Here is a 20,889-nt window from a genome sequence, read left to right on the forward strand (position 1 = left end):
ATTAAATTTTTTTTATTTGCCATAGTTTGCAAATAGTATACTAATAACCACATTCCATCCAATAATCGACTAAATGATTCACTATTGCCATGCATTTGGGTTATCTCCATTTACAATTACAAATAACAGAGCAACAAAAAGCCTTGGAAAGTGAAAAAACCCAGAAGTTTGCTTCCCCCCCCCAAGAGTAGAAATAGCTTTATTGATTTATGCATACTATTATAATGAATTTCAAACGTAGAAACAGAAATAATAACAGTGGCCAAAATTTACTAAGCCTTTAAAACTGTGCCAACAATTATATGCTGACAGTTCAGTTTTCGTTATGAAATATAAAGGGCTGGGGGTGTAACTTGGAGGTGGAGCGCCAAGGTCTACCTATGAAGTAGTCACAAGTTTGCTTTTGAAACTTAAAATTCCCGCCTCCCGAGATGGGCCAATTGCGGTCCCGCCCAAGAAGGAATCGTCACGTGCTCAGCTTCTCCGCCGCGAGGGCTTCTGGGAGAGTGCGCACCCGGAAGCGGAAGTTCGGTGGCCAAATTCGTCATTTCCTTCAGGGAGAAGAGCTCAACGTACCTCTTTCCTTTTGCTCAACCAAACTCGCAGAATGAAGGAGGTGAAGAGCGAGAGGGAGCGAGGAAGCCGGCGAAGGCACCGGGATGGGGACGTGGTGGCGGCAGCGACGGTGGTGGTGAAGCAGGAGCGCCTCAGCCCGGAAGCCGCGCCTCCAATCCACCGCCGTTCGGACTTCTCCGGCGGCAGCCCGTCCCCACCGCCCGGCGAGGCCGGCCGCCCCGGCCACCGTGGGAACCGAGCCCGAGGAGTTAGCCGGTACGTGGGAAGCAGCCCGAGTGGACCTTGGGTCGAGCTGATGGAGAAAGGAAGGCAGAGCTAACGTCAAAAATAGGCCTCGAATGCCGAGCGCAGCAGCCTGGGCTTAATGCTGAGACATTGGGAGTGACCCCGAGGTGCCCGTGTTAAAGAATGTTTACTCCAGCACCGGTCACTTGCATTGTAGCTGGATGTTGAGAGTCTAAAGCTTATTACGGGTAGGGTCCCGCCCCTTCATTCTTGTGTCCCCAGCACTTAGTACAGTACGGCCCAGCGGGTAGCACTGGTCGTCCGAGTTGAATGTCTCCCCATCTGCACAAGAATGGAGTGCAGGTGGTGTCTTTCCAATTACCTGCCCCAAAAGATTGATAGGATTGATCCAGAATCTTGGCAGGGGAAACAACATGGGCAAAGAACCTAAAGTAGAATTGTCATTGTCTTAGAAGCTAGGGGGAAAAATGTATTTGGAGTCTAGTGATTGAAGCAGATAGAGTGTTAAGGAGGAGGCAGAGCACAGGACTTGTGATTATTGGGGAAGGCAGGGTGTTGGTGGTGAGGAAAAAAACAAAGAGGCCAAGAGCAGCTTCTGGATGGTGGTACCAATTAGAGAGATGACACACACTCTGAGAAGAAAGGTTTTTGAGGGTTGAGAATCAAGAGTTATGTTACCCACATGAGAAAGTTCAGTTAGCAGTTAGTTATATATGAGTGTCTGGAACTCAAGGGAGATATCAGGGCTGGGAAAATGAAGCCTCTGACTCCATTGGAGCTCAGCAGAGATCTTCACAAATGTGGTGTTTGTGTTTAGTTGGTAAGCCTGATATTTAAAGCTAACTTATGTGGGGGAAGGGAAATTGAGATAAAATCCTGTGTGTACCATGCTCTGAAAAGGTCCCCAGCCAAAAAGAAAAACAAGTCTTCAGGGAGAAGAAGCAAGTCTCCTCGGAATAAGAGAAGCCGAAGTCCTCATCACTCAACAGTCAAAGTGAAGCAGGTAAGGGGATTGGGTGTTTTGATAATTTGTCCAAATCTAGAGTCACTTCACTTGCCATCTAGCTAAAGTGTATATGTGTGTGTTCTGCAGTGGGCTTCTAAAAGCTGGGTGTGTTTGCTTTATTTTTTTTTTCTGCTTGTTTTTTTAAATTAGCTTTTTGTTTTGAGTAATTGTTCATTTACATGTTTTGGTTATATTTGTCACAATTAATAGAAAGGTGTACTCTACCTTGTTTTTGCTAATAGTAAAATCTTTCAGAGCTATAGTTCAGTATCACAATTGGAATTTTGTTGATACAGTCAAGATACAGCATATTTCTATCACCCTGGTATTGTCCTTTTGTAACCACACCCATTTCTTTCACAGTTTTATCTTTATTTAACTCCAGGAGGCTTCTAATCTCTTCCGGAGGCTGCTAATCTGTTTTCCATTTCTATACTTTCGTTATTTCAGGAGTGTTACATAGGAACTGGGGTAGAGCACCGTGTGTGTGTGTGTGTGTGTGTGTGTGTGTGTGTGTGTGTGTGTCAGTCACTAGGTTCAATCCTTAGCACCATATAAAAATAAATAAATATGGGGCTGGGGATGTGGCTCAAGTGGTAGCGCGCTCGCCTGGCATGCGTGCAGCCCGGGTTCTATCCTCAACACCACATACAAACAAAGATGTTGTTGTGTCCGCCAAAAACTAAAAAATAAATATTAAAAATTCAAAAATAAATAAATAAAGATAGATATTGTGTCCATCTACACTAAAAAATATTTTTTTAAAAAGAGTGTTACATAGATAGAATCATATGGTATGTGACCTTTGAGATTAGATTTTTTTCATTCAACAAAGTTCTTTGGATTTCATTCAGGTTGTTGCATCCATCAGTAGTTTCTTCATTCCTTTTTACTGCTGAATAGTATTCAGTGGTATGGATTTAGCCATTTGCCTGTTAAAAAAAAACAGGTGCTTTTCAGTTTGGGGCTGTTAAACATATAGCTGCTGTCTGATCATTTGTGTATAGGTTTTTCTGGGAACATTTCATTTCTCTGGATTAAATGCCTACAAATGAATTGCTGAATTAAATGGTAGTTGCATTTTTAATTTCTTAAGAATTGCCAAATGGTTTTTCTGGAGTGATTATTAATTTGCCAAAGCTGCCATAAAAATATCATAGACTAGGTGGCTTAAATAATAGATTTATTTTCTCATTGTTCTGCAAGCCAGAAGTCCTAGATTGAGGTCAGCAGATTTAGTTTCTTCTGAGACTTTTCTCCTTGGTTTACAGATGGCTGCCTTCTTGATGTGTCCTCACACAACCTTTCTTCTGCACAGACTTACCTGTTGTCTGGTTTTTTTTTTTTTTTTTTTTTCTTTTTCTTTTTGTGTGTGTGAGTTGCTGGGGATTGAACCCAGGGCCTTGTGCCTGCGAGGCAAGAACTCTACCAACTGAGGTATATCTCCAGCCCATGTTGTCTATCCTTAAAAAGGACACCAGCCATATTGGATCAGGGACCCACAACACCCACTTTTTAACCACACGCACTTCTTTCACAGTTTTATCTTTATTTAACTCATGGAGTTAAATAAAGTTTGTTAATTATTATGAAATACAGTTTAACTTAATCATGTATTTCCAGACCTCATGGGCTCCCAGGTATAGGAATTAGTTTTAGATAGCAAAACAGATAGTTCATTTTTGGTACCAGGAATGGGGGGAGGGAAGATAGAATATATGTGTGTAGGTACTGTTGGATAGATGGATGAGGGAAGATCTGACTCTAAGGAAGGGATGGGGAAGAGTTGTTGGAGACTGAGGAGAGAGAAGGAGTGAAATAGTAATTAAGGGAAATTAATGGATCAGAAAAAGATAGGGTAGTTGCTGAACATCCTTAAAAGAGGCTTGAGTTGGGGGCAGGGAGCAAGATGTATGCATAAGTAAGCAGTCTTGCTTAACTCTGGTCTAGTTGATCATTCTTTCTGTTCTGGTTCTAGGAAGTGGCTCTGGAGAAGTCCTTATCACCTGATGGGGCAGTCTTCATTTTCTGGCTTTGTATGTTTGCCAGTCAGATTTGTGATCCTGAAAGGGGGCATTTTGGTTTCCATTATATGATTGCTCCTGCTTGGTTGGGGGGCAGTCTTATCATGGGACAATGTGTCTGCAAGGCTCCACTGTTCTTAGAAGGTGTAGAGGAATGAATAAGGACTTGTAGATGCTACTACAGGGGTCTGAAACAGCATGCTATATTGTCCCTATAGATCTTGCATGTGTCTTGAAGGAGGACAAGATAGGTAAGGTATAGGGATGATAAACCTTGTATTGTTAGTTTTGGATTGAACACTCCATAAGTGTTTCATATGCCTATGTGCAGAGCAGCAGGAAACTTTACTCAGAGTAAAGTTTAAATTAATAGAGGAGACAGATAATGAAGGTAAAGATGCCAGGCTTTATCCTGCTTTTAGTTACACATTGGGCATCTGCAAGCCTTAGAGTCTCTGCTTTTAGCAAAGGCAGCCTCTCTAAGTCACTCTTATATTGGGATCAGAGTGGATTTGATTTGATTTGATTTGATTTTTTTTATTAGATTTTCAGCCATATTTATTTATTGGTGATGGTTGTGGTTTTGCCAAGAGAGTACAACAGAACGGCATGGGGACAAGAAATTTCAGTGTGCATGCAAGGGAGTGGCCATACTGCTTGGCTGTGGAGCTTAATGGTAGGCTAGAAGGGAGTTTAGAGGTGGGAGACTTGTGCATAGGTGATAGAATCAAAGGATTGGCTTGCTGGGATAAGAGCCATTGGAGTTGGGATAAAATGTGAGCTGGAAAGAATAATGGTGGCCAGAAAGAAGGTTCCTTGAAATTAAGATTATAGTGGGGTTCAAGTTGCTAGAAATGAAAAAGGTCTATTGACAAGAGAATAGGTGACTGAGGTGAAGGAGAGACAATTGGCATCCTTGGAAGAGAGGAACTCACTGCCTATGTGTTACCCAAGTCACTGAGGCTAATGTTGGTTGGAGAGGGTTCGAGTAGTGGGTGATAATCATCTGTGAGATTCAGAACTGGGGGTTTGGGACAGGCGTGGTAGCACATGCCTGTAATCCAAGCTGCTCCGGAGGCTGAGTCAGGAGGAGCAAGTTCAAAAACCAGCCTCAGCAACGGTGAGGCACTTGGCAACTCAGTGAGACCCTGTTTCTAAATGAAATACAAAATAGGGCTGGGGATGTGGCTCGGTGGTTGAGTGTCCCTGAGTTCAATCCCCAGTACCAAAAGAAAGAAAGAAAGAACTGGGGTTTGGGGGTAGAGAGGAGGGTTTGGGTTGTGTATTGCATTGGCAAGGAAGATACCTGACTTATATCCAGGCCCAGAGATGGTGTAGGAAGGAGGAGGGGTTGGGTGGGGGGAACTACTGCCATTTGAGAGCTGTAGGGGAGCACTGTCCTTAGAGCTGAGGGAGGGTTCTCTTTGAGCAAAAGGTGAAGGGAACAGAGAAAACATTGAGAATGTAGGTTTTGCTGAGCTTTATGTTCTAGGGAGCATAGTGCAGTGCAGTGGTTTCAGGAGTTAAAAAAGGGTGGGATTTGAACAGAGTATTGGAAGTATAGAGCCTTGTGGGAATATAGAATGCAAGGAGGTGGGTATATATGTATAATAAGAATTATTAAAAAGAAAAAGAAAAAAGAAGAAGAATGCAAGGAGATGGGGTTGATGCTCTCTCTTTATTTTGTTTGTTTATTTTTATGTGGTGCTGAGGATCCAACCCAGTGCCTCACACATGCAAGGCAAGCGCTCTACCTCTGAGCTACAACCCTAGCCTGCATCCTAGCCCTTTTTATTTGTTAAGTCAAGGTCTTGCTAAATTGCTTAGGCCTTGCTAAGGCTGGCTTTGAACTTGAGATTCTCTTGCATTAGCCTTCTGAGCCACTGGGATTACAGGCATGCACCACCACACCCAGCTAGTGACTGATACTTGTGAAAATCAGGGATAATGGGGTATTGTGGTGTATTCCTGTAATCCCAGTGACTTGGGAGACTGAGGTAGAAAGATGGCAAGTTTGAGGTTAGCCTAAGCAATTTAGTGAGACCCTGTCTCAAAAAATAAACAGGGCTTGGGATGCAGCTCATTGGTAAAGTGTTCCTGGGATCAATCCCCAGTACAACAACAACAACATCATCATCATCATCATCATCAATTAAATGAAATCAGACATAAAGAACATAAAAGATTAGTTCTGGTGAACTCAAGGCAGGTACCACCTTGAATAATGTTTGTAGGTATGATGGGGATCGGTGTTTGGGTATACCTCTGAATACTTATTTTTAGAGGCTAGGTAATCCAGAGAAACTTACTCTGAGCATTCAGGGTACATTTGATCCCTCTTTGTGCTAGAGAGAAGGACTTGGGGTGGGGAGAGACCTTTTGCTGCAGTACTCAGAAGTTCCTCCTCACCCTCTCCTGAGGTCATAGCTTTGCTCACATTGTTCAGGGTTCTGTCCCTCTTGACTCTGGACATGTTTAACATCTGGGGAAACCAGGACATCAGAATGATTATGACCATGCCTTCCCTACCCTCCTTGTTCCCTGATGATAGGGAGACTTCTTTTTATTCTTTTGCTTCCAAAAAACTCCCTGACCCCCAAAAAAGGGTCTTTTTGCTTTGATGTTTTGCAGCGTGGTTACCATGTACCTAAACAGCAATTTTTTTTTCCCTTTTGGTACTGGGAATTAAACCCTGGGTGCTTTACCACTGAGCTATATTCACAGTCCTATTTATTTATTATTTTGAGTCAGGGTCTTACTTAGTTGCGGAGGCTGGCCTTGAACTTGTGATCCTTCCACCTCAGCTTCCCAGGTCATTGGGATTATAAACAGTATCGCCATCCTAGAGGCAAATTTCTTTTTGTTCACCCACTTCAGGATTTTAAAAGCTCTGCTTGCTTCTTTTTCCTTTTTTTTTTTTTTTTTCCTTTGGAGGTACAAGATTTTGAACATGTGTAGGCAAATGCTCTGCCACTGAGTTACATCCCCAGCCCTTATCTGGGTATTTTTGTTTAACTTTTTATTGAGAAAAATATAAAGCATATTTAATGAACCTTCACGTATCTGTCACTTAGCTTAAATAATTATAAGTAGTCAGCATACCATGTCTATTGCTATCCACTTCCTTCTTTGCCCTGGATTGATTGTTTTAAAGCAAGTTCTGGATGTACCATTCCATCTGTAAATATTTTAAGCACATGTCCCTAAAAGATGAGGATTTAAAAAAAAAAAAATAATGATAACCACAAATCCATTATCCCACCTAATGTTTTATTTGCTTGTTTATTTTTCACTATTGGGGTTTGAACGCAGCAGTGCTGTACCACTGAGCTACAACCCCCACCCCATTTTATTTTTGTTTGAGAAGAGGTCTTGCTAATTTGCCCACACTGGCCTCAAATTTGCAATCCTCCTGCATCAACCACTTGAGTCACTGGGATTACAGATGTGTACCATTCTGCCCAGTTTAAGTATTCTAATTTTGGGAAAGATGTAAAATTCACTCTTAACTTTTTAAAGTATCCAATTACTAGTATTAAATACATTCCCATTGTCGTGTAGCCATCAGCGTCATCCATCTCTAGAACTCTTTTTCATCTTGTAAAACTCTGTACTAACTAAACAATAATTCCTCTCTCTCCCCAGCCCCTGGTAACCACCATTCTACTTTCTGTCTTTATAAATATGACTACTACAGGCAACTCTCATAAGGAGACTGATGTATTATTTGTCGTTCTGGGTCTGGCTTATTTTACTTAGAATAATATCCTCATGATTTGTCCATCTTGTAGCATGTGTCAGAATTTCCTTTTTAGGGGCTGGGGATGTGGCTCAAGCGGTAGCGCGCTCGCCTGGCATGCGTGCGGCCCGGGTTCGATCCTCAGCACCACATATAAACAAAGATGTTGTGTCTGCCGATAACTAAAAAATAAATATTAAAAAAAAAAAAAGAATTTCCTTTTTAGGGTTAAATAATCTTACATTGTATGTATATACCACATTTTGTTTGTCCATCTATGGATGGTGTGCGTTACTTTTACCTTTAGGCTATTGTGAATTATGTTGCTGAGTTCAAAAGGATTGAACCACATGTACAAATAACTTTTTTTTTTTGTACCCCCTAGTTCAATCCTTTTGAACTCAGAGGCACTCGACCACTGAGCCACATCCCTAACCCTGTTTTTATTTTATTTAGAGACAGAGTCTCACTGAGTTGCTTAGCACCTTGCTTTTGCTGAGGCTGGCTATGAACTCGTGATCCTCCTGCCTCAGCCTCCCAAGCTGTTGGGATTACAGACGTACCCACCACGCCTGCCTACCAATAACTGTTTGAGATCCTGTTTTCATTTTTTTTTTTTTAAATACCGGCGATTGAACCCAGGGGCGCTTAACCACTGAGCCATATCCTCAGCACTTTTTTATTTTTGGTTTTGAGACACTTTTTTATTTTTGGTTAACAAGACAGGGTCTTGTTAAGTTGCTTAGGGCCTCCCTAAGTTGCTGAGGCTGGCTTTGAATTTGATCATCCTGCCTCAGCCTCCTGAGTTGCTGGGAATACAGGCATGCACCACCCTGCCCAGATCATTTCTTTTCTACATACCCAGAAATGAAATTACTGAATCATATAATGGTTTTTAAATTTTTTGCAGACCACCATTTTGTTTGGCTATAGCATTTTACATTCCTCTCAGTAGTACATAAGGGTTCCAGTCTTTCTGTGTTTTCACCAATAGTTGTTATTTTCTGGTTCTCCTCAACCTCCATCCCTGTGCTGGGATTGAACCTAGGGCTTTCTGGCTGTTTAAAAATTGTTGACTTTAATCATTTGTAATCCCTCCCTATCTCCCTTTTTTCCTTCTTTCCCATGTTGGGGAAAAAACACCAAACTCAGGGCCCCACGCATGCTAGGCAAGTGCTCTACCACTGAGCTACATCCCTAACTGTTTTTATTTTATATTGAGACAGGGTCTAGCTGAGTTGCTTAGGCTGGTCTCAAACTTGTAAAACTCTTGCCTCAGCTTCCTGGGTTCTGGGATTACAGGCATGTGCCACCATGCCCAACTGCAAACATTTTTATACATAAATATGCTTTATATTCTATATCTTACTAGTACAGTGTCTGAAGTCCTTGGGGATCTAAATCTATAGGAGTTGTTTCTGTTGTTCCTCATAAACATAGGCTTGTTTCTTTGTGTGTCTAGTGCTTTTTAATTTTTGAGCTTATGTTTAGTTGATTCCCCCTCCCAAAGATTTTCCCTTGCTTTCTGTGAGTTTAACAATGTTTTATCTGATATTTAGTTGAATTGTAGTGGGAATACCCCTCTAAGTATCTTTCCTGCTGAGTGGAGATTTTTCTATATATTGTAAAACTTATCCCCTTCTCTTTTATTTTAGGTATACTCTTTTGGGGGTGGGGAGGGTATTGGGGATTGGACCCAGGGGCTCTTAACCACTGAGCCACATCCCCAGTCCTTTTTTTTTGTACATGGGTCTTGCTAAGTTACTGAGGCTGGCTTTGAACTTGGGATCTTTCTATTTCAACCTCCCAAGCTATCTCCTTTTTTTAATAACTCTGAAGTAACCCTTTGTATGAATATATAGTCAATTTATTTAACCATTTTATTGTTGTCTTCAGTTTTTATTACTACAAATAAGATTGCAGTAAGCATCCTTACATATTTATCTTTGTGCATTTTTGCCTGGTATTTCTATAAAATAGATTGCTGTGAGTTGGATTACTGGTTGGTGAAATCAATATTGAATACTGCAGTATTGCCCTAACTGGGTTTGCAATCGCAGTGACTGAGGATATCCCATTTTCTTTTTTTTGTCACTAGCTATTATCTTTTTATGATCTTTTTAAATGAGCTTTTTAATTTTGCTGATCTAAGAAAATTCATATTACTTTTAGAACTTTTGTTGTTTGGTTATTAGTGAGGATAAACATCTCTTCAAGTATTTATTAGACATTTCATCTGAAAATTGCTTTTTTTATGCCCATTTTTCTATTGAACTTATTGTTTATTTTTAATTGTATATTAATATATGGGACCTGTGGTGAACATTTTCTGGCAGGCTGTTTTTCAACACTTGTTTTTCATGAAATTATGGTATGTTTATCCATTTTTTTCAGGTCTTTAATACATTTTTATAGATTTCTTTTATCTTTCATGTTTCTTAAGCTTATTCTTCAATATTGAGTAATTTTTATTACTGCTGAAGTAGGATTTTTGAAAAATTAACTATTATGGTTTCATTTTTGGCAGAAGAGAAAGGTAGTGTTTTCTTTTTTGAATCCTGGATATGTTATTTAATTCTTTGTTCCATTTTCTGTATATGCTTCCCTGCAGGTTTGCCTGTAGTTAAGCATATTCTGAAAGGGTATTACTTTTTCTTCTCTGTATATGAATTAATCTCTTGATTTTAGGACTGTAGCCATGAATTTGTGCTGTTAGGGTTGTAGTTGAGCAGCAGCATGGCCTCGTGAGGGAACATAACCACCACACTGACTGCCAAAATCCAGAAGACAAATGACTTTTTGAATGCAGCTTTTTAAAAAATAAATTGTGGACTGCCTTTGATTTATTGAGTCCTTTTGAATTTTAGGAGCGGGAGGATCATCCCCGGAGAGGACGGGAGGATCGGCAGCACCGTGAACCATCAGAACAGGAACACAGGAGAGCTAGGAACAGTGACCGAGACAGACACCGGGGCCATTCCCGGCAAAGGAGAAGTTCTGATGAGAGGCCTGGGAGCGGGCAGGCCTCTGGACGGGATCGGGACAGCCAAAACCTGCAGGCTCAGGAGGAAGAGCGGGAGTTTTATAATGCTAGGCGCCGGGAGCATCGCCAGAAGAATGAAATCAGTGGCAGTGCTAATGAGGCTCAGGAGGTGATTCCTCGACCTGGTGGCAATAATAAAGACAAAGAGGTGCCTGCTAAAGAAAAACCAAGCTTTGAACTTTCTGGTGCACTTCTTGAGGACACCAACACCTTCCGGGGTGTAGTCATTAAATACAGTGAGCCCCCAGAAGCTCGTATCCCCAAAAAACGATGGCGTCTCTACCCCTTTAAAAATGATGAGGTACTTCCAGTCATGTATATCCATCGACAAAGTGCCTACCTTTTGGGTCGACACCGCCGCATTGCAGACATTCCAATTGATCATCCCTCGTGTTCAAAGCAACATGCAGTCTTTCAGTATCGGTAGGTATGCCTTCAGAGGAAGAACCTGAAATGCCAGCAGAAACCGAATAGCTTCCTTAGTTAGGATTACTAAGATTTGCATCATGTATTTGCAGAAGAATCCAGTACCCCTCATGTCTAATATTAATTACCTTTCCCCCCTTGCATCCTGCCATGCTGGGAGTAGACCTAGGGCCCCATGCATGCTAGGCAAGTGCTCTACCACTGAGCTGCGTCCCCAGCCCTAATGTTAATTTTAAAGAATACTGTAAATCTAAATGCACATTTACTAATTGCTTATATGTGTAGAAGAGCTTGATCCTGGTATCAGAAACCCAGATTTAAAATTCTGTCATTGCCAGTTACAAGTATTTGACCTTGGGCAAGCTTCTCTCAGGGCCTGTTTCCATCTTCCCTACAGGGCTGTTATGAGGTTTAAATGGAAATATACCAAAAAATGCCTGGCATATATGTTACTTAAATCTGCATCTTAATAGCTTGCATAGTGTATCTGTGACCATTTGATTCTCAGAACAATCCTGTGAGGAAGATAGGATCAGTATTAATATCTCCATCTGACAGATGAGAAAGCTAAAGCTCAGCAAAGCCAGGTGACTTCCTAATAAATAATTGCCATAATAGAACTCTGGCTCAAGTTTGGCTTGACTTTGAAGTCCAAGGCCATAGTTTTCTCTATTTGGAATGAAGCTAAAACATCAAAATATAGGTGTAAGAAGCATTTTATTGATTAGAAACAACAGGGAAAAAAAATTTTCTTTTTCATGGCAAAAGACTTGAATTCTGCATTTCAAACTTTTGATCTACCCCCCAAGAATGAACCCAAATGTACATTCTTACCTTTCTACTAAGTATATTTAAGCTGCTCCCAATTTCCCTATCCAAGGCAATGCTTTCCCCCTTAGTTTCCTAAAGTTTTAACTTGAATCATGTTTCCGCCAGGTTATTGACATCATTAGCTCTAGAGAAGGCTAGATGATCTGAGGCAGGATTTTCCTCATAGGCTGTCTCCTTTCTCTCTTGCTAGGCTTGTGGAGTACACCCGTGCTGATGGCACAATTGGCCGAAGGGTGAAGCCCTACATCATTGACCTTGGCTCAGGCAATGGAACCTTCTTGAACAACAAGCGCATTGAGCCACAGAGATATTATGAACTGAAAGAAAAGGATGTGCTTAAATTTGGATTCAGCAGCAGAGAGTATGTCTTGCTTCATGAGTCATCAGATACCTCTGAACTAGACAGAAAGGAAGATGAAGATGACGAGGAGGAGGAGGAAATAGTGTCTGACAGCTAGCAAACTTAACCAAACCATTGAGACATTTTTCCTTCTTGGAAGACTTTAGGATTGCCTCAAAGAGCACAGTGGTGCTCTCTGTAATGCCTTTTATTGCCTTAAGTCTTTCCTGTGTTGCTGACCAGCTTATTTTACAGTGTAAGAACACTGACTTAGGTTTTGTTGAACTTTTTTCTGTGGCACATCAGCCACGTGTCTGTGCCATTTGTTTTCAGAAGAGTCTTACCGATTACAACACATCGTTTTAGTAGAAGCATTGTGGCTTTAGTTGGTGCTTTCAGAACTGCTGCTTAGGAAACTAACCCTTATTTGAAGGGGAGTCATGGCTTGTTCTCTTTGTATAGTTACTTTATTATTTATTTAGTTGTTAAGCTTTGTGGACCAGGAGTTTTTGTTTGGGGGCAAACCCCTAAACAGAATCTTAATAAGCTTTGGTTGTCACCAAAACAGCCTCCACCAAAGCTTTGACCTGGTTGAGCTCTTGAGTCATAGAAGTTGATTTTGCACTTAGCTTTTTTGGGGGGTGGGAGAGGAGGGGGTTTACCGTGTGACCTCATTAGTGACTGTTTAACTTAAACAGATGCTTTATGGCACCTGCTTAAGTACATGACTATACAGGAAGATCATGGCTACTACCAACGGGTGCTGATTTAATATCATGAGAGGCTGAAATGCATTGTGGATCTGTTTCTTAAGAGAAAATTCCTGATTTCTTTATAGAACATGTATATAACAATTTTGATCATCTTGTCTGTTCTAAAGTTTGCGTTTTTGTTCAAATGTTGTTTCCCTTTTTTTTCCCTTTGAGTAATAACACTGTTGCTAATGTGGCAGGATCCTTATTCTAACAACATGTATATATGTCTAAAGGAGATTGTGTAGCTTACATGTTTCTACACATTTCATCCTTAAAAAAATTGTTCAAAGGTTGTATTTACCATCCAAATCTGGAAATCAAGGGGACTGTCCAGTTTCCAAATTTTCTACCAGAGGACTATGTGTAAGTAGGAAAAAAGTCTTTAACTACTTACATATAGTTTGTGTATGTGTGTGTGTGTGTATGTATGTGTGTGTGTGTATATATATACACACACACACACAAATTGTGTTAAAGAGCTGTGTACCAATTTTCATAAGACAATGTTTTGTGATATAAATGTAATACCACATGATAGGCAAAGGCCTCCCTGCATTTGAAGAGCAGGTTTTTGTTTATATGTATTTTTGGGATAAAAAATAAAATTTGTAAATATAGCCCCATTTCAAAGGGTAATACTTTCCTAGCATAGAGGGCTGTGTGTATATAGGTATGTTTGCTGCTGAAGGAGTCTTTGTATCCAGTGTTTTTAAGGTAAAAATAGGTAGTCTTGTTGAGTGCCACTGAGAGAGACCAGGAACTAGTGAAGAAAGGACCTACATCTGCCCTGGAATCCAGTCTTCAGATCACAGTGAGTGAATATTGGTTACCTTGAAGCAACGGTGCTTTTCTGAACTGGCAGTGAAGTATTCAGAACTTAAGGCAGGTTAGGTGTAATTGGCCTTTCACACAGTGAAACACCATCTCTACCATTTCGTCCTCACATGATGGGGGTGCTGGGCAAAAGGAGATGCAGCTCACTCAGTGCTGCTCTTGACTCTCCTAGGTTGAAACTTAGGCTGCTGTTGAGTTAGATTCTCTTCTTTTCCACTGTTTTTACATTATGGTATCACATATGCAGGTGTACTCAGGGGTAAAGTTTGGCTAGAGCAGGGAGGGGCATCTCTGACTAGTGTTTATTCAAAAGAAATTGAAAGATTCCCTTTGAAGAGTGACCACTTAATAAGGCCAATTAGATGAAAGGTAAGATTAAGGAAAACTACAGCAACCAAGGGAATGACAATTGCTACTTCACATCCCATGTGTTTTACACTGGCCCCTTCAATTGCTACTTAGTGCCATATGTCAGGTAATACATATGTGCATCTTAAAAGTAGATTCTGTTTTGATTAATTTTTCTCTTGGGGCTGGGATTGTGGCTCAGCGGTAGAGCACACGCCTAGCACGGGCGGGACCCGGAGTTCGATCCTCAGCACCACATAAAAATAAAAGCATTGTGTTGTGTCCATCTACACCTAAAAAATAAATATTAAAAAAAATGTTTTTTCCTCTTGATCCAGATAGCTTTTCTTTCTGGGATTAGGTAGTAATCTGATAATCTTACTCCAGGGCCCCTTTATTTGGTGTTTGTTGCTAAAATTGCTCCTTGGTAGCCTTGAACTTGGCTTCAAAACACCTTCCTTGTGGGCACTGTGATAGGCTGCTTTGCCTACATTATTTAAAAAGAGGTCCCAATTATATAGTGAACTTCTGCTTTAGTGGAGGAATAACTTCCTAAATTAAGGTATTTTTCCCTTCCTTGCTGAACGTGGTGGCACATACCTGAAAATACCAGTGACTAGGGAGGCTGAGGCAGGAAGTTTGCAAGTTTGAGGACAGCCTCAGCAAATTTTCAAGGCCCCAAGCAATTTAGTGAGACCCTGTCTCAAAATAAAAAAGGGGTAGGGATATAGCTCAGAGATAAAGTGCCCCTGGTTTCACTCTCTATTCCTAAAGAAAAAGAAAGAAAAGAAAAACACTGTCTCCAGGACTTAGAAACTCCTGTTCATCTTGGCTATTTGCTGCTTCTTCATTCTTTCTCCTCTGGGGCTGGCTTTTCTGTGAATCATTGCTGTCAAAATCAAAGCTACATGCAAAACAGCCCTTTGCTTCTGAGCCCCTCCCCCAAGTCTTCTGTGGTCATCCACAATTCTGCGAAGGTATGAGACAAAATCTTCAGATTTTCCCCATTGGGTCTCTTTTTTTCTTTTCCTCTCTAGTGCCTGGGATTGAGCCCAGGGGCCTCTACCACTGAGCTATGTCCATAGGATCTCACTCATTAAGTTGCTAAGGCTGGCCTAGAACTTAATCCTACCTCAGCCCTCAAATTGCTGAGTTCATGGAAGTATGCCACAGTGCCCAGCTCCCATCAGTCTTCTAGCAACTCTAACCCACTCACTCGTTCTATTATTGACAAAGGATAGCTCATTAAGTGCCATTAGTGATGTAACTTTATATTACTTTATTGTGTGCTGGTGATAAGATGAAACAGAAGTAACCAAGATAATGATAAACTTTTAAGAAAAATTTTTATTGTTTTGAGTGTTAGTATACAATAGCTTAGTTTTAAAGAACTTAGAACTTAAATATGTATTTCAGGTTGAGTATCCTTTGATATGTTGCACAGGTAGTTATATTTTTTAATATCCTTCCTGTTGTGAAAATGAGTTGTGGATCTGAGGAACAAAATGTCCTGTTAATTAGAGTCTAAATGTGGCACACAATGTCAGCAATGCCTATTTAAGAAATAATGTTCTGGTTATGTGAGTTTATATCAAGTGAAAAGGCTACTTGGTTTAAATTAAAATTATGGATCTTAAAGCTTCAGTGTATTTATCAAATGGGAAACAATTTAAAAAGACAGTTGCTTAAAAACTCTTTTGAGATTTCCCTTCCCCAACAAGCACATTTTATGGTGGCATGTCGATTTTTTTTTTTTTTTTTTTTTGAGACAGGGTCTCCCTAAATTGCTGTGTGTACCACTGTGCTTGGTGGTATTCCACAGTATGTTAATTTTAAAAATTTAAAAGGGCTGGGGATGTAGTTCAGTGGTAGAACACTTGCCTAGCACTCCTAGCAAGGAGCCAGGAATAATATAACCCCCAAGGGCATGTATCCAGTGACCTACTTCGTCCAGCCACATCCTACTTGCCTACAGTTACCATCCATTAAAATTATTAATCCAGCTCTGTGTGGTGGCACATAACCTTGATCTTCAGCACTGCAAAAATATGTAAAAAAAAGTAAAAAGTGTTTTTTTTCATTAAAAAAATAGAAGTGAATTTGTTTATACTGAGTGAATTTCCCATCAGCAGATGCATAGTGTGCTAGCAATTAGTTTATCACTGTGAGTCAGACACAGGGAGCAAAAATTTGAAGGTGAACTGCATCTTGTAGAAAAGATGATGTGTGGTTTGGATATGAGTTATTCCCTGAAAGCTTGTGTGCAGGGATGTTCAGAGGTGAAATCATTCAATTATGAGAGATAACTAATCAGTGGGTTAAACCATTTGCTGGATTAATATATATGAATGTGTGTGTATGTGTGTATGTGTATATATATATACACATATGTACTAGGGATGAACTCAGAGGCACTTAACCACTGAGCCACAATCCCAATCCTATTTTGTATTTTATGTAAAGATAGGGTCTCGCTGAGTTGCGTAGTGCCTCGCCATTGCTGAGGCTGGCTTTGAACTGGCAATCCTCCTGTCTCAGCCCCCAAGCCGCTGGGATTACAGGCATGTGCCACCATACCGGGCTGGATTAATAATTTTAATGGATGGTAACTGTAGGCAAGTAGGATGTGGCTGGAGGAAGAAGGTCACTGGGTACATGCCCTTGGGGGTTATATTATCTCTGTCTCCTTGCTTGCAAGTTCTCTTTGCTTCCTAGCTGTCAAGAACTGATCAGCTTTCTTTTGCCACACCCTCTCTATCATGATGCTTTGCCTCACCTATGGCCTAGGGCTATGGAGTGAACTGACCATAGACTGGACTAAAATAAACTTTTCTTCCTCTAAGTTGTTTTTGTCAGGTCTTTTGGTCACAGTGATTCAAAGCTGAACTAACAGATGGAATTTGAAATATGCCTTAGAGGACAGGCTGATTTTGGACTACTGAAGAAGGCATTATGTGAGCCTGAACAGTCTAGGGAGCAACACCCACAGTGGGGGATTTTGGAAAGGATTCTATACATTGTTTGCCTCAAGTTCCATAATGATAGTGAGAAATCATGCAGTCCTGGTTCAAGTGATCTTTCCTCTGGACTGTTGGTTTCCAACTGCAGAACTTCATAAAAAGAAGACAGATGATTCCTTAAGCTGCCCATTTCACAGGGATCTCAAGGAAATCAGATTAGATGGGACTTCTGGGGGTAGAGAAGTCACCCCCAAACTTACATCACCAAGTCACAGCTGGAGCTACTTGGAAATGATCTTGTTGATTCATAAAAGTTTTCAGTAATTGAGTGTGGAAGAAGTGCTATCAATTGAGACTTTAATAATAAAGCTGGCTGGGATTGAGGAGCACTTTCTATGAATAAGTACAGAGCTAAGCATGTACTAACTCATATGTACTCTTAATTCATCTTCATAACTCAGATGAGGCAGGCTTCAACCATTGTTCTATTTTGCAAATGGGAAAACTGAGGCATAGAAGGTTAAGGTCATACAATGGTAGGCAGTACTGGCATTATTCAAACACTCTTTTCTTTCTGAGATGGGCTTTTGGTATGTTGCCCAGGCTGGTCTTCAACTCCTGGGTTCAAATGAGTGAATCTCAGTATCCCAAGTAGCTAGACCACCTGATGCCACATTCTTTAGCGTTAAGATGTACAAAGGCTGGCCCTTGCAGAGCCATAGAGTCAGCCATATACATCAATAGATGGAGGACACATTGGGGATTGTTTAAGTGAAAAGTTGGGGTTAAGGAAGCCTTATGAATACAAGAATGAGGAGTTACCCAGAACAAGCCAAGCAATGGCACTAGAAATGCTAAAGGAGGCTTTGGGAAAACTTGAAGTTCAGTAGGGGAATTGAGGTAGTGAGACTTCTGGTTTCTTTTCACAATGGAACTACATTATTTTGATGAACCCACCTGCAAAAACTTAAAGGTAAAATATGAACAGAAAAAGTTCTTGATTCCAAGAACAGACAAATTATTAAAAAATTTATCAGTCAAGCCAGGAATGGTGATGCATATAATCTAGCAACTCAGGAGGCTGAGGCCAGACCCTGTCTCCCCCCAAAAAAAACAAAAACCACAAAACTGGGGATGTAGCTTAGTGGTGGAGTGCTTACCTAGCATGTGGGAAACCCTGGGTTTGATCCCTGGTAGCAAACACAAAGTTAACAGTCAAAAGTGAAGATAAAGCCAGGTGTAGTGGCCCATGTCTGTAATCCCAGCAACTCAGGAGGCTGAGGCAGGAGGATCACAAGTTTGAGGCCCTGTCTTTTTTAAGGGTTGGGGATGTGCCTTGTGGTTAAGCATACCTGTGTTTGATCCCCGGAAACAAAAAAAAGAAAAAAGAAAAACAAGAATCCAGAAAGAAATGGAGTATAGATGCAATGTTGGAGATCACATTGAGGGTATGGTGTATGCTAGGTAAGTACTCAACCACTGAGCTACACTGCTGCTCAACCCCAGCCATGTAAACCATATTTGACCTAAAGGAAAACCATGTTTGATTCTAGCAAATCAGACTTCACATTGAGTGGGACAGAAATCAAAACCCAAAGTCCACATATAATGGGGAGTCTAATATTTCATTTTTAAACAAAAACTGTCATACCATACACCTTTCAGAGTAAAAGAGTAGATCAGGAATAAAATCTTCTTAAGGATTTACAACTCGGGAATTTAGGAATACTCAAGCTATGTTCCTGTATTGTTAGTGTCTTGGATATCTGATAGAAATAAATGAAATTACTTTCTAGAAGAATGGATTTTCTAATCTTCTAATTATTTCTATATTCATTCCCCAGAGACACAGTTATTTTTATTATCTTTTTTTGGGGGGTGGGATACCGAGGATTGAACTTAGGGGCACTCAGCCACTGAGCCATATCTCCAGCCCTATTTTGTATTTTATTTAGAGACGGTCTCACTGAGTCCATTGCTGAGACTGTTTTGAACTCTCGATCCTCCTGCCTCAGCCTCCCAAGCAGCTGGGATTACTCATGTGAGCCACCATGCCCAGCTCACAGTTATATTTCTTAAAACACAGGAAAACATGCCACCATAATCCCAGGTAGTTGGTAGGCTGAGGCAGGAGGATCTCAAATGTGAGGCCAGCCTGGGCAACTTAACCAGACCTGCCACAAAAAGGGCTGGGGATATGGCTCAGTGGTAGAGGGCTTGCCTAGCATATGTGAAGTCATGGGTTCAATCTGCAGTACCCCACAAAGAAAAATCTGTAACCCATTGTATCAACAGGCTACAGAAGAAAAATAACATGATCATGCCAACTGATTCAGGAAAAAAAAAAAACACCTTGATAATATTCAATGGTAATTGGTGATTCTAGGCATATAGAAGAACTTTCTGGCTTTGATAAAGAGCATCTACAAAACCTCTTAACAGCTAACATACTTCATGGTGAAAGACTGCTTTTCCCCTTTGAAAAAGAACAAGGCAAATATGTCCACTTTTATCACTCTTAGTACATATAAAAGTCCTCCTACTCAGCGTAATAAGGCAGAAAGGAAAATAAAAAGCATTCAGACTGGAAAGGGAAAAAAAATCAACTTCCTATTTGCAGATGAAATGACTTTACAAGGAAAAAAAAAAATGTCAAGGAACGAACACACCACACACACACACACACACACACACTCTCTCTCTCTCTCTCTCTACAAAATTAATAAGGGAGACCAGCAAGATGCCAGGTTGTATTGTACTGACACAAAACAAATTATCCAGACTGTTGTAACAGAGAGACAAAAAGAAAATGCAGACAGTTGGTTAAAAAAAAAAAAATTCTTATGTCTGAATTACAGGGGAGAGAAAAATGAATAGGCATTTGAAGAAAAATGACAGAATTTTCCAGCATTGATGAAAGATACCAACTTCCAGATTAAAGAAACCCAACAACTTCCATGCAAGGGAGGAAAATAGAATCCCACCTAGACCTGTTGCAAAATTGCAAAATATTCAGAACGGGGCTGGAGAAGTTAGATGGGGCCAACGTTAACAATATTGGACCTAATGATAAAAACTAATACATGATTCTTTTTATTTGCCAAGCCCCTTACATACATCAAGCGATTTATTCCTTACAGTATCATGTAGGTTCTATAATAAGGGAGTTGAGATAAGTTTAGTCCTTGCCAAGGTGGCACAGTTTACGAATGTAGAGGAAAGATCTTGAACAAGGTAGTTCTGGCCCCCATTTGTGCTCTTACCTGCTATACACATTTGTGTCACTAAGACAAGGGGGAAGCCGTTAGAAACCTTACCCAAGGGAGGGACATCACATTTGTTTTTGGAAGATCATCCTGGCACCACTCTGGATAAGGGATTGGATGGGGCCAAAGATAGAGGTGTGAGACTTTTGGAAAATGGGGGCCCAAATAGGGAGGGCCTGAATGAACTAAGGAAGTGATAAGAGGGGCCGACAAAGGTGAACGGGTTGCGAGGTCATCTGGGGTGCAGTCCACGGGACTCGGTTTTGGATGGATCTAAATCAAGGGTGGATTGAGGATGGTACCCAAGTTCTGACGGGTAATTCCGAGAACAGTGAAAGGCATTCACCGAGACGGGGCACACAAGATTCTTAGGAGGCTTAAGGAGCTTCTTGGCTTTGGCACGGTACAGGTGTGGCGGCCGCAGAAGCCCGATTGCCCCCACGCGGCGTGCTGGGCTAGGAGCACGCGGGCGCCCCGCGGCGCCGGAAGCCGCGC

General features: G+C 40.9%; 1 protein-coding gene across 1 annotated transcript; it reads left to right on the forward strand.

Moving 5' to 3' along the window:
• Positions 1-557: 557 nt before the first annotated feature.
• Positions 558-13,609, forward strand: Snip1 (Smad nuclear interacting protein 1). Its single transcript, XM_046469418.1, has 4 exons — positions 558-831; positions 1,723-1,825; positions 10,459-11,057; positions 12,082-13,609. Exons 1-4 carry the CDS (start codon positions 608-610, stop codon positions 12,347-12,349), a joined length of 1,194 nt encoding a protein of 397 aa, XP_046325374.1. The 5' UTR covers positions 558-607; the 3' UTR covers positions 12,350-13,609.
• The last annotated feature ends 7,280 nt before the right edge of the window (positions 13,610-20,889 follow it).

The sequence above is a fragment of the Marmota monax genome, unplaced genomic scaffold (assembly GCF_021218885.2).
Source record: "Marmota monax isolate L192 unplaced genomic scaffold, Marmota_monax_Labrador192_F-V1.1 WCK01_AAM20220418_F8-fsc00008, whole genome shotgun sequence".
Classification (NCBI taxonomy): Eukaryota; Metazoa; Chordata; class Mammalia; order Rodentia; family Sciuridae; genus Marmota; species Marmota monax.

What these genes read in the sequence shown, in the direction of transcription:
- Snip1 (XM_046469418.1), top strand. Translation starts at nt 608, where the DNA reads ATGAAGGAGGTGAAGAGCGAGAGGGAGCGAGGAAGCCGGCGAAGGCAC. An exon ending in CGAGCCCGAGGAGTTAGCCG is followed by an intron (nt 832 to 1,722) that starts GTACGTGGGAAG and finishes TGCTCTGAAAAG; the next exon opens with GTCCCCAGCCAAAAAGAAAA. An exon ending in CAACAGTCAAAGTGAAGCAG is followed by an intron (nt 1,826 to 10,458) that starts GTAAGGGGATTG and finishes TTTGAATTTTAG; the next exon opens with GAGCGGGAGGATCATCCCCG.